The 13,496-nt window shown below is 42.2% G+C and overlaps 1 protein-coding gene across 9 annotated transcripts in view; it reads left to right on the top strand.

The window, feature by feature from the left end:
* The window catches only part of MAP4K4 (mitogen-activated protein kinase kinase kinase kinase 4), a 170,894-nt gene that overhangs the window by 138,742 nt on the left and 18,656 nt on the right, over window positions 1–13,496 (top strand). For 2 of the 9 annotated variants that reach the window (XM_056327267.1, XM_056327264.1), the window contains 9 exons: window positions 1,824–2,054; window positions 2,978–3,084; window positions 4,014–4,165; window positions 4,871–4,968; window positions 6,266–6,441; window positions 6,868–6,988; window positions 8,157–8,348; window positions 10,763–10,880; window positions 11,149–11,319. In XM_056327267.1, the coding sequence (XP_056183242.1) occupies window positions 1,824–2,054; window positions 2,978–3,084; window positions 4,014–4,165; window positions 4,871–4,968; window positions 6,266–6,441; window positions 6,868–6,988; window positions 8,157–8,348; window positions 10,763–10,880; window positions 11,149–11,319 (1,366 nt within the window). The remainder of the gene's footprint in view (window positions 1–1,823; window positions 2,055–2,977; window positions 3,085–4,013; window positions 4,166–4,870; window positions 4,969–6,265; window positions 6,442–6,867; window positions 6,989–8,156; window positions 8,349–10,762; window positions 10,881–11,148; window positions 11,320–13,496) is intronic. The other 7 variants (XM_056327272.1, XM_056327268.1, XM_056327266.1 and 4 more) reach the window with 6 other exon arrangements.

Below are 13,496 nucleotides of genomic sequence, written 5' to 3'. Positions count from 1 at the left end.
TTGGTTTGGTTTTTTTTTTCTTCTTTTAATGTTAGAGCTGTATTAGAACTGTTGCATTCCATTATTATCTGTCTGTGCAACAGTGGAATGGTGGGCTAAACACTGGTGACATTTGCAGTGCACTTTTACAATTCAGAATGTGATCTGTGCAAGATATTTACTACCAAAAAGGATGCTCAGGAAAGAAGTGAGCTTGCTTGGGTTTTTAAATTCTTTCAGAAAAAGCTAACTAAACAGGTGGCTTTTTAATAGTATGAGCGCTGCTTCAAAGAGATTTACAAAACATGACTAAGAAAAGCAAGTTTGTTGTCAGTAGGCCTACAGTTGCTAAATAGAGCTCTGTACCGCCCCTGGAAAATCAAAAAGAGATTGAAAATGCTGAGCTGTGTGGCTGCCATTGTTCTGTTCTTTTCTAAGGAGGAGCCTCCAGATCTTAGTATCTGTATCTCATCATAGGAATTACAGCATGAATTTAAAAAGTAACCTTTGTCTAAAACTTAGACATAGCCCATAAATTCTGAGCAATTTTGATATGCTAAATTAAAGAGTATAGTTCTGCATTTGGTTCCTCTGTTTCCATGCAGAATTTTCTTCTCCCAAATTAAGTCTGTTGATGACAGTGCAAGCTAAAGCTGTCCCTCATTGTGACTAGGTATTGCAACTCTTTTGGGCAACAGGAGAATTTGAACAGATGGGAGAGTGGGAGAAAATCAGGACAGAACTTCGTCTCTTATTCATTAATTCCTGGCTTTTATTCAAACCTCTATGACTATTTCAAAATATTGGACTTGTATCTTCATGCTCTCTGTGCCAGTTACTTTTAAATTCTGGGTTTCCACTCATATTAGCTCTTCAACAGCTGTGTGTATTAAAATTGAGGAAGTAATAATCATATAAAACCAAATACAACCAGCCTACTGAAACTGGGATTGAAAGCAAAGTTTTGCTTAATTATTAGGTGTGAAAACAGAGTGTTCCTCAGTTACAACCTTTCCTTCTCCTTAGTATTCAGAAATTAACTCTGAGACACAGGTTTGTGCACAAGGAGGGAGTAGGCTGAAGAGTCAATATGGATTTCAGTGGAAATCCTAAAGAAGTTTTAACTCTGGAATCACTGTTGTTCCTTCTTAGTTTGTGTAATTGAATATGTGTGTGTGTACGTGTGTGCTTAGTTTGTGTACAAATATGTATATATGTACAGTATATGGTACATATATGGTGTAAATATAATATGCATTGTACATATGTATACTATATACAATATATATTATGAGTTTTTTTATATATATTGCAATGACTGTAAAGGAATAAAGGCTTTTACGTTATGGTCTTTCGCCAAAAGTTTGGAACTGTATCTAGTTCCTAAATTTATTAGGTAATGTAGATGTCTGTCGGTTTGCACATTTTACAGCATTCTGTACATTTCTTCAATTGGATATCTGCTTCAAATTTCCCAGTCTACCAGTGCTGCCATGAGACCTGACCAAAGCCCACTGAAGACCAGGGAATGTAAGGTGACTTCGGTCTTGAGTGGCCCTTGGACTCAGGCTCATGGTGCAGATACTAGGTCCCCTTTTCTTCTGGGCACCAGTGTATGTGTATGTGGCGAGCATATCTCACAAAAAATGCATATGTGCTGTATTTTCAGTCTGTTACATTCTTTGGGCGCTTGCCTTGCTTTTAAGTGCATTGATTCCACCCCACGCTTACCTAATGCCATAACCAATTTGTCTCTGCCCGCCCCACCTGCCTTTATTCTGTGTTAATTGGAAAGCCAGTTATACTGAGCGCATTGAATGTTTTATGTTTTGTTTTCTTGTAAGGTACAGTGGTCCCATCTGGCATCTCTCAAGAACAATGTTTCCCCTGTCTCGCGATCCCATTCCTTCAGTGACCCTTCTCCCAAATTTGCTCATCACCATCTTCGTTCCCAGGACCCATATCCACCTTCACGCAGTGAAGTGCTAAATCAGAGTTCTGACTCTAAGTCGGAGGTACCCGACCCCACCCAAAAGGCTTGGGCTAGATCAGACAGTGACGAGGTGCCTCCAAGGGTAAGGAGTAGAAAGACAGATGTGTGCTATTTTTTTATTATTAATTCTTATTTTTTTAAGGATGTGATACCCTGGGCACTGGGAAGACCATGCCCTTGTGCCAGCATTGGTAACAGTATTTTGGAAGGCAGATCATAATGTAGGTGTTCAGTCAATGGGTTAATGATGGTAAACCTTAAGTACAATATTGAAGCTTCATATAAAATTGGAAATTATTTATAGAATGCAGCTATTTCAGAGAGACAATTTATTATGCAAAGTTAACATCATTACCATATTCAGGAAAGAGTTTAAAATATCCCTGAGGTTATTGCTCAGACTTAATTTTCCTCTTCATCTGTTAGCAACCCAAACTATGAATCATACACATATTTAAAATTGAGATGGATCTGAACAAAAAGGAAACATTCAATATATTTCCTCTTCTTCTCCCCTTCCCACCCCCCCTCCCATCCACTGGGATTTGCTTCTTCTAAGTATATTCTTTCTCCCCCACCAGTCTTTGCCTTCTGCTGATCCATTCCCAGGCATTTGTTTGGTTCCCCTGAGCTTATTCTCCTAATTCTCATGCTGTTTCAGCAAATTGCTTTGTGCCTCCCCTGCTTCAGTCAAAATGCGATATTCTTTATAAATGTCTCAGTAGTTGGAGAGTAGCGGGGCGTGTATGTGTTCGTGTGGTAACTATTAAACACTACTTAATGTTAAGACTAAACTTTGAGTTCTCTTCAAAATCTGAACAGCATCTCAGCTAAGGATTTTGGTTTTGTGGGTGTGTGTTTGTTGCTTATGGTCGTTGATACTAGCTTGGACTTAGAATTAAGTGTTGTTAAAATTTTAAGAATATATTCTGTAGCAGGAGAGGTTTAACCTTCCTCTTCTCTCTCTCCTCTTCATGGGTTTGACACAACCTTTTTTCTCCAAAGGTACCTGTGAGAACAACGTCCCGATCACCAGTCCTGTCCCGCCGTGATTCTCCACTGCAGGGCAGTGGGCAGCAAAATAACCAAGCAGGTCAAAGGAACTCCACAAGGTTTGTAAGCTTACATGTCCTTGCCTTTCTTGAACTGAAAGGAAAAGGCCTATGGGAAGCTAGGCATTTCCAGAGAGCTTTTGGCATTGTCTGTTGGACATGAAAGGAAGATGAATTTGGATCCCTTTTCAGTAATGATTAATATTAATTTTCCTTATTGTAGCACATGTATCAACTGGCAAAATTTCTTCTTCCCTCTCCTCCTTGGAGTTGCCTGCCCTGTAACTGTAGAGATAATTTCAAAATACCCTTAAGATTTCTGAAAAAACGTGGACATTCATTAATATCTTCCCTTTTGGAGCAACAGGCCATCTTGGGCATACTGTGAGGATTACTGGCAGCAGAAGTGTTTGTAATATCTAAAATGAAGACATCTCAGAAACTTTCTGGCCTCTCAGCCAGAACCAGACTTTAAGAGGGGGGAGGAGTGTCCGTGAGCTGTGACACAGAGCATCTGAAGTCAGAAAGGGGGAGGAGGAGGCTGCCTCCAGAGCTCAGCAGAGCAACACAGACGGGCCACTCTGGAACTGGCTCACTGGAAAGGGGTGAGGATATTCTGGGAGTGACAGTCAGTGATGTCTTTCTGGCTTATGTGTGGGTAGTCAGGGCACTTCTGAGCCGATTTTAAACCTGCTGCGTCCAGGCTGCTCTCCCTTTAACTTTAGGTTAGATAGTTGGCAGTTCCAGATAGAAAGAATAGCTTACACCCACCTAAACTTTTCTTTTACCGTCCAAAGGAAGGTAATAGGTATTTCAGAGGGAGCCACCGCTTGGATTGTGAAGCATCACTAATGCCCTCAGCTCAGTGTTAAGAGCTGTTTCAGATGAGTTACTAGCAAAACACTGAGAAAGAGTAATGTTTGAGTTTAGAAACAAGAATCTGAAACTGAAATGTGTGACAAAGACTTTCTATCCCCCCCCCGATACAGCAATATAGAGCCTCGTCTGCTGTGGGAAAGGGTGGAGAAGCTCGTACCAAGGCCAGGCAGTGGCAGTTCTTCAGGTTCCAGCAACTCTGGCTCACAGCCTGGCTCCCACCCTGGCTCTCAGAGTGGGTCTGGAGAGCGGTTCCGGATGAGATGTAAGTCCTTCCCCCACCCTTCATAACATCGTGTTTCTAGATTTATTAAGTTGTGAAACACTCAGTAATGAGGGATGATAACCCTCACTGGGGTTTGAGCATGCAGTGTCCAAAGGTGGGTTAGCTTCCATTGCTCACTTTGGCTTGGGAGAGAGTAAGTGCAGAAGTTGTTGAGGAAGTGTTTCTTTGATTTTTGATTCAAATTCAGTAATGCTGCATTTTCCTATGTGCAAACAGCCCAGTCTCCATGCTGTCATGGGCTCCCTTCCTCATGTGTGCAAGAGCACATTTTGATGCTTGTTGCCTATCTCCTTGGTAGTTGTTGACACAGGGTACAGACTGCTATGGTTAGATCTCATCTGGAGGACATTGGATACTGATTCAGGTTTTCCAGCTTGTGGCAACAATTGAGTTACCCTCTTTGATTTACAGCTGTGTGACAGTTTGGCTTCAGTCATAGGTCAGCTGCACCTATACAGATCAGAGCTTACAATGGGGTTTTTTTGTATAGTCCTTCAGGGACAATGTAGTAGTGAATCAGTGAAACCTAGGTCTTGTTGTCAGGCACTGCCTGATAGCCTTCTCACCTCTCTTCCCCACTTAGAGGGTGGAAGACTTAATTCTTAGTGAGGTAAGAAAACATACTTTAGTTCCCTGCTTAATCTGTTTTGTTCTGTGTTCCCTTCGGGGTCTTGACACATGCAGCATCATCCAAATCAGAGGGTTCACCATCGCAGCGTCATGAAAGTGCACCTAAAAAGCCTGAAGAGAAAAAAGAAGTTTTCAGACCTATCAAGCCTGCTGTAAGTTGCATCCACTTTCCCCTGTCCTCTCTCACTTTCAGGTAGGCCCACAAAAAGTACAGTGTGGGCTTCCATTTACAGTGCCATTGGGGGTGAACTTCAGCTTGGGTTGGTGTTTGTATGTGTGGGCCTAGCAGCATGTCCTGGGCTCTGCAGTTTCCTGCACATATCACAGTACTTTGAGCATTAGAATTTGCTCTGCTTCTGGAATTGATTTCTGCTCTCTGGTCTTCTTTCTTCTAACCTTTGCCTTTCTCTTTCAATCCTGTGCTTCCTTCCTGGGGCTGGACCAATGATTGTACATTTGACCTGAATGTGCCAATGCTGGGCTGAATGGTGCAGGGAGAAGTGGTAAGACCTTAAATTGTTGCTATTTTCTGTGAAAGATTTCTGACATTTTGAAGAAAATCTGACTGCTGTTACCGTTGATTACAGCTCTATGTCAGGTTGTATCTGGGGAGTCACAGTGGGTTTTCACTTTATTTCCAACTTGCCTTAAAACTTTTTTCTCCTGTCGTTACGACACTGCACTAGCACCCAAATCTGTCAGTTAAAGCTGCTTTCTTAAAGAAACATAGAGGTTGGTTCTTCACTTCTGGTAGCATAATGTGTGAAGTATTTGCCATAAACTGTGTTCAGTTAAATAAAGCATAGCTACACAATTGTGAGCAGATTGCACTGACTGCAAACCTGGTTTGCCCAAACTCCAAGCTGCAGACAGAAAAGCATCTTATGTCCCATACTGTTTGACAGTTGTGTGTGACTGAGCTGGTGCTAGTGAATCTGACTTCTCAGGTGAACTCCTTAGTGCGGATCCATGCAACTGGAAATGCATCAGAAGGTTCCCAGGAGATCCGCTCTCTGTGAACTGTGCCTTGGGTGGCTCACTAAGTCTCAGGATCTTTCCTGCTACCTTGCTGCCTAGATTTCTTGTGGTGGATGCTATTGACCTGTGAAGTTTAGGAAAACGAACCGTGACATTCAGCCACTGTGTGAGAGTGGGACCAGGTGCTTGTTCATGTCCTTCAGATGGTATAATGGGATAAACTGAAGTCATATCAGGATAGTCTGGATTCAGAGTGTGCACATTTTTCTGTATATATGCAAGGCATCCTTAGGTTGACTTTCTTGATGCTTTTATTTATCAGAAAGTGAGTTTTGGTAACTATCAGGAATGAATAAATCAGAGGAAACAATACTGCTGGGTCTATGGAAACACAACAGTGGACAAGTTTGTCTTGCAAATTCTTATCGTCTCTTCCTTGCAACATCATTTTGTTCCTCCCTCTCCCATCAGGATTTAACTGCATTGGCAAAGGAACTGCGAGCGGTAGAGGATGTGCGACCTCCACATAAAGTAACAGATTACTCATCTTCAAGTGAGGAGTCAGGGACAACAGATGAGGAAGATGATGACATGGAGCAAGAAGGAGCAGATGAATCTACTTCTGGACCAGATGATGTCCGAGCAGTGTTAGTTCTTTTAATGGTGTTTTGCCTTTTTTTTTTTTTTTTTTCTCCCTTTTAGGGGGTTGAATGAAAAGGAGACGTTGGTATTTTGGCTTGTGTGTTAGTTCTTTCAGCTTACAACAATCTATGAGCAAGACATAACAGCCTTGTACATTCACATTTTCAAACACTGAGAGTAATCTTTTCAAAAAGTAGGCTTCTATAAATTATGTCCTTTCCCTCTTCTCCCTTGATCCATTATAAAACAAGAAGTGGTGTTAAACTCCTGACTTCTGTTTTTTTATAGAGAAGGTTTTCTAGACAGGTTATGTAAATATTGCACACTGGTAACAACAGAGATTAATTTTGAGTGTGGCTCAGTGCGGGGCAGTGAAAGTTAGGGCACAAGTGCTGTTGCCTCATTCCAGTTATTTCTTCTCTGGTAACTAGGTCAACGTTGAACTTGAGCAATGGTGAAACAGAGTCAGTGAAAACCATGATTGTCCATGATGATGTGGAGAGTGAACCTGCCTTGACTCCTTCAAAGGAGGGCACCTTAATTGTCCGACAGGTATTGCTTTTCCTTCCCTGTGCAGTGCTGCACCTTTTCTGTGCTCATTAACCCACTCGCTCATTCACCCATGCTGTTTCTACATTATATTTGTTGTTTGTATTATCAAGACACAGCTGTAGTGATTTTCAGAAGAGCAAGATGTTTGATGCATGCAAAGAGGAGAGTAGCCTTTCACCCCTTGCTTCTGTTTTGCATGCTTTCCAGTGACACCCATGGCAGCACCATGCAGAGTACCTCAAAGTCTGTGGGAGAGAAGGGTAGAAAAGCTGCAGGTGTGTGGAGCAAGTGTCTGGAGCAAGAACTTAGTTTACTTTTACCATAGACCCAAATGTGGCTCTCAGGAATAGGGCTGGGAGGGAGGCTGGGGAGGAGGCATTCAAGGTTTTTCTAAATTGTTTTGAACCTGTAGTTGAGGGCATACAGACCACCCAGATAACATACACACACACTCGTACATACAAAGTTCATGCAATGGTTAGTGTGGGGGAACGGAGAAGCAAAATAGATGGTGAGGCAGAAAATGCAGACAGAGCTAGAGCACTGTGTTGACTGTGAAAATATCGCATTCTTGTGCCTCTGAAAGATGATTCCCTGCTTTTAAATGAGCTCGTATGTTAATGAGTGTGCTAGCTTATAGGAGTTTCCTTGGTAATCGCATTTCTGAATTTCATAACTGAATGTCAGTTTCTTAATTGAGCCCTCTGGTTTGAAAATCAAGATGTCATGCTTATTGTTTTAAATAGTTAGCTGAAGGCATTCACCAGACAGTCCAAGCTCCTATCTGTATAGGATTTAAGTTAGTTTCAAACAAAACAATAGAGGAAGAAGTCCTCTCCCCGCCCCCAAAAATGTACTTGTCCACATTGTGGTGGAAGACTTGCCAGCACAGTTACTCTTCTGTTAATTAACTGGCTGTGCGAGTTAACCACATGAACTAAGCTTTTGCCTACCAGAAGAGGTGGGAATTTGCTGAATTTTCGTAGCTCTGCCCACTTTCCCTTTCCATCCAGGCATCAAGGCATGGATTATCAGCTTACTTTAAAAAATAAATTAAACAAAAAATGTAAAAAAGGTAGGAAGTGAGGGAGAGAAGGAGAGAGGTTGTTAGGGATATAGACCTTTAAGCAGCACTTGAGCAAGACAAGTGTGCCTGTTTTTTCTACAGAGTACAGTTGACAAAAAGCGTGCCAGCCATCATGAGAGCAATGGCTTTGCCGGTCGCATTCACCTCTTGCCAGATCTCTTACAGCAAAGCCATTCCTCCTCCACTTCCTCCACCTCCTCCTCCCCATCCTCCAGCCAGCCGACACCCACCATGTCCCCACAGACACCCCAGGACAAGCTAACTACTAATGAGGTATGTCTTACACCACAGCTGGCTGCTTTCGTAGGGTTATAGCAGCATTGCCTAGTAGCTAGTTTGCAAAGGAACTCCAGCCAATCTCCCCTGCTTTTTTTTTCTGTCACCTTTGTTCCCACCCCTCAAATAACACATTTCAGTTCTGTGTAAGAAGCCCTTAACTCTAGAGCAGTCCCATGCCAAACTTGCCAGTTTACTATTTTTGCTTCCTCATAGTGAGTCATTAATTGCATGGCATTTGTTTTAAACTAAACTTGACTACCGCGTTTTCAAGCCAATACTCTTTTTGTAAATTCTGTTTTATTCTGGGAGTAGGCTAATTGCAAGCAGTGTGCCTCTTAAAAATTAGCCGTTAAGTTTGTCTTTGTTAGTAAAGGCTGGGCTAGTAACTCCGCACCTATGAGGAGCTGCTTGTGGAAACTCACCCTTCGGGAGAGGAGGCGGCTGTGGAGGGGTTTTGCTCTTTAAAGCTTGCCATATGGGCTGGGTGAACAAACCAGGTGTTGCCCGGGAGGGTTGTAAAAGCCTGGGGTATTGTTGCTTTGGAATAATGACTGGAGGAAAATCTTTGGGTTTTTTCCAAGTATGTGGGTACTCTGAAAAGCAGCTGTGTAAAGATGACTGTTCTCCACCAGCGCTGGTTGTGTCCAGGTGGAGGAGCAAGGCTTCGCCATGGGAGAAGCTCCCTCTTGCTGTCACTGTCATGGGCTGATCCGGGGGTGGTGCCTTCCCTTACCAAGTGCTGGTGGGCAAACCTGGTCCTTCATGTGTATGCAACTGCTTGCAGCAGAGGAGATGCACACGTGTGAATGAAGGGTGTCATTCACCCCTTACATACATCCATTACGCCCTAGCTGTAAGCAAGGAAGGAGCCCAGTGTAGTGGCTCCAGTCCTAGCTGAGTGGACAGCCTGGCTTTTGGGAGAGCCTCTTTCAGTATGCAAGCAGGAGTGGTACAGGGGGAGTAAAACTCGGTGCAAAGAAACTGATGCTTCTCAGGAGTGCCATGTTGCCATGTAGGCATGCAAGTGCTGTGATGAGGAGAAGCTGCAGTGAGCTGGGTAGGCTGATGGCAACGCTTGTGTTTACCGCAGGATCAAGAATGCTCTGAACCACGTAGCAGGAGGGTGCGTGGGAGGGTTTCCTCCTGGAAATTCAGTTAGCATAATACAATTTTCAGCTATGCTTCATTGGTCTTTGATCTTTCTAAAAGCACACTCTTATAGGTTACAGAGATCAGTCGATTGATCCAGTGATATGCTTGCTCATTACTTTGATCTAAGCAATAAATAAGCAGGGTTCAGTTAACTCAGCTTGGGAAGTGGAGGCTGTGGCAGTGGCTGGTGGCGAAGGAGCCTTTCGGTATTGAGCTGTGCAGAGGAATGATACACTCCTAAGATTCCTTGCTGGTTTTTCTGTAGAGAGCAGAGGCTTAGAAAGATCAGAGGCTGAAGATAAGTTGATGATAAAGAAGGGTCTCTAACTACGTTTGTGTAAAGCTGAGCAAAACCCCAGTACTACTTGATATAACTTACCTACATGCACGCCCTTCATATATATACTTTTTTTCCCCACTTGTCCCGTTCTGCTTCAGTATGCAATCTTGTCACTGTAATACTAAACTGGCAAGGGTTTTTAAGTCATTCCATTTCCACTTTTAACAGTTCATTGTTTCACTTGTCTTCTTTTCTTTATGTTTTTTCACGTTTAGACCACATAACTTGGCAAGCATCAGTGATTTTATCCACTACATATTCATAGCTTCATATCACCGTTTGCTACACCTTCCACACTAATGAGCCCCTTTGTTCGATACAGGTTTAATATGTTGCTTTGTCAAATAAAGGTGGAAGAACCTGCTGCAGCTTTCTGGCAAGAGGCTCAGTTTAAACAAAATAGGGAGAACGAACAGTAGTGGACATTGAAACATAATCCATCGTAGAAGTGAATGCTTGATCCCAGATGGTTCTGATTTTGTTGTACAAGCCAAGACATCAAACTTCATAGTTTATTAAACTAGCTCACATTAGGAGATACTTCATAAATTCAAAAATTGTAGATAGTGGACAGCTTGCAGATAAGATAGCATATGTACATTCAAGCAGATTTTTAAAAAAAGAGATATTCCCTCGCTTTGTGCCTGATTGTAGTGGCCAGTCCTTAAAAATCTTTGCTAGCAGCTGAGATGACAGGGATGACAATTTAGCTAATTACATTTCGCTGTAACGTGTGCAGTGTGCATATGGTCTAGTTCAGGTGTGGTGCCTGCAGTGCGTTGTGTATCTTTAAAGGAGGTATAAAAGCTTGGGGAAGCTCTGTAGCATAATTCTGTAGTGACTTAAAAATGTTGGTTGTTGTTATCCATGCTTTTTATTGTCATTAATATTAATAAAGTTGAAATTTACGTTGCAGACTCAGTCCGCTAGTAACACACTCCAGAAACACAAATCTTCCTCCTCCTTTACACCTTTTATAGACCCCAGATTACTACAGATTTCTCCATCTAGTGGGACAACTGTGACTTCTGTGGGTAAGTAAAGTAGCCGAAGACGACAATTGAAAAAGGGTTCAGTGACTTCAGTGGCTCTTTAAAGTACTTACAAATGTTACCATCATGCTTTTTATTTGATTTGCAATGGATTGCATAGTTTATTTCTTTTTCCATTTACATTTCTTACAAAAAGAAAGACTTGCTCAGTATTCTCAATTACTGATATGGGTTGTATGGTGTAAAGAATTTATGGCCAGAATTTAGCACTTGAGGGATATTACATGCGCTTTACTTTTCTTCTTTTCAGTAGGATTTTCTAGTGAAGCAATGAGATCAGAGGCCATAAGGCAAGACCCTACGCGGAAAGGATCAGTTGTCAATGTGAATCCCACAAATACACGGCCACAGAGTGATACCCCAGAGATTCGCAAATACAAGAAGAGATTCAATTCTGAGATACTGTGTGCTGCCTTATGGGGTAATGCAAGCCTGTTTCTCCCTTGCGACCTGCACTTTTGAAGTGCACGTGTGCCAGTGTGACCATACAGTCTTTGAGAATGTATCTGTGAAACCTTAGCTCTTTCTCTGCATTTATTCAATGCTCGTTTAAATCTTTCTGTTGCAAGAGTTGATCGTTATTGGTTTTTATAGTATGTTGCTTCTGCTTTGATATAATTTCCCACTGCTGTATACATGCTTCTGATGGCACAGTTAAGATTTTATTCAGCTGATCAGGATGTCTTTTTCAGCTCTATTAACTCCTGCTAGTACATGTCTTGCAGCTTTTGGGAGCTTGTAGTCATCTTTACATTGTATATCTGGTGCACACAGGGTATTTCTTTTGAAAAATAATGATTTTTTTGAGCCTTTTGCTAATGTATTGTTGCGGAGCTTGATTAAGATGTGTTTCGTAAGTTGACTTTCCACCTCAGTCATCAGTTTATGTAGGAAGGAAGAGGAAAGAGAAGGGTAGGAAGGACATCTTCCACTGTGAGTCTATGACTTGGTCTTGTTAAGAGTAGTTAGTGCAGAGAGAAGCTGGGTATGGGATGTCACTTGACCAAGTGTGTCTGGCCTTCTTGTCATAAGGGATAATTTATGTCAGTGTCAGTTAGTCAGGAATCTGTGCTGGTGAAAGGCTTGGAGCAGTGCCTGTGATATGGAATCACTGCTGCAACACCCAGCAAAAGCTTTTCTCTGCTGTGTCATTTCTTTCTAGGCCAGAATCTATGGGGCCATCTGAATTTTTTCATTATCTAGATGTTAACAGATGATGCTTATGTATGTTTTGTACATATTTATCTAGTATCCCTAAACTTGACAGACATTAAACATGCATGAATATCATTTTAAAAACTGTGAAGAGAGTTGGCCATTCCCCTGAGTCACAGGATGATTGTATGGGTAACACAGTGCACTTCTCTTGTTTACATCTTCACAGCTCTTTACAAGGCCTTAGTTCTCTTTTGAGGTTATTTCCAGCATTTCTTGTTTCTCAGAACAGCACTGTTGTCCTGTCCCTCTTGCCTGCAAAGCCATGCCAATTAAATAGCCCTCCCGACATGTTATCTTCCTGTCTGCTGTTTTCTTTGCTTCCAGAATTTACTGGTAAGAATTTTTACCCCAATGCTGTTTCTGCATGTATTCATGTGAGTAAGAGTTGTGCAAATGTAAACTTCCAGGCTATGAGAGGGCGAAGGCAGAGAGAAATCATACAGGATCAGTAAAGATGACTCATAATTTCTCTGATCTGCTTTGTTTTGCCAGTAGCAATTTGTGTTAATGGTTTTATGTTTCTTTGATCTATGTATCAGACTGTTACGGTGATTTGAAGTATAGGTGTTAAATCCTAGAGGTGTTTTACAGCTGTAACAAAGCACTTCCTTGTTCAACAATTAGGGCCAAACTGATGGTGATGCAAGCTGGTACACATGCTTATTTCTTGATAAGGTTTAGCTTCCTTTACCCTTAAGCAAATTAAGCCATTTCATGGTGATGTTTCTTAATCAAAAAGAAGGGGGCTTGCTTTGTTTTGCTTTGCCTTTACCAGTTATCTGGCAGGTTTCTGACTGCATTAGGTCTGTGATGCTGTTTCTTCTAGTTCTAAGTGGTGATAGTCAATGGTAACGACATGGATGCAGTAGCATAGATTTTTACACCCAGCCTCCACAGAGAGCCTGTACTTTTTCAGGAAGCATTTCCATTTGTTTGAAAAAACAGAACTGCTTAATTGTAGGGTGGTGGTACACAACAACAGTGCCTGCATTTTAAAGTACAGGCACTTCTTGCCACCAGTGTGTAGTACCTCATTAGTTTCATCTCAAAATGCATATAGCTAAGGGAAGGGGTTGGGGATGGGCACACATGTAAACTCGAAGCAGAAACACCTGCACCACAAAGGCAGCAGAGGAAGAGATGGGGGTGGAGGTGGGAGCAGTTGAGCCCTGATGCACAAAGAGGGAAAGGGACCCTGGGGGAGCAGTGTGCATGTGGCTTGCTTTGAATTGTAATCCACTCTGGAAAAAAAATACAAAAATACGTGCCAAAGCTGAATCACTTACGGCTTTAGTCAATGGATCCTGGAGCTGCAGTAGGGAGACTGACTCAGTACTGCGTGCTTTGTTGGCTGGTTAGGTGCTGCTGCAGCCTGTGCCG

This window comes from Falco biarmicus, chromosome 2 (genome assembly GCF_023638135.1).
Source record: "Falco biarmicus isolate bFalBia1 chromosome 2, bFalBia1.pri, whole genome shotgun sequence".
NCBI classification, from domain to species: Eukaryota; Metazoa; Chordata; class Aves; order Falconiformes; family Falconidae; genus Falco; species Falco biarmicus.
The sequence above is the reverse complement of the archived record's forward strand: the minus strand, read 5'-3'. Positions and strand labels throughout refer to the sequence as shown.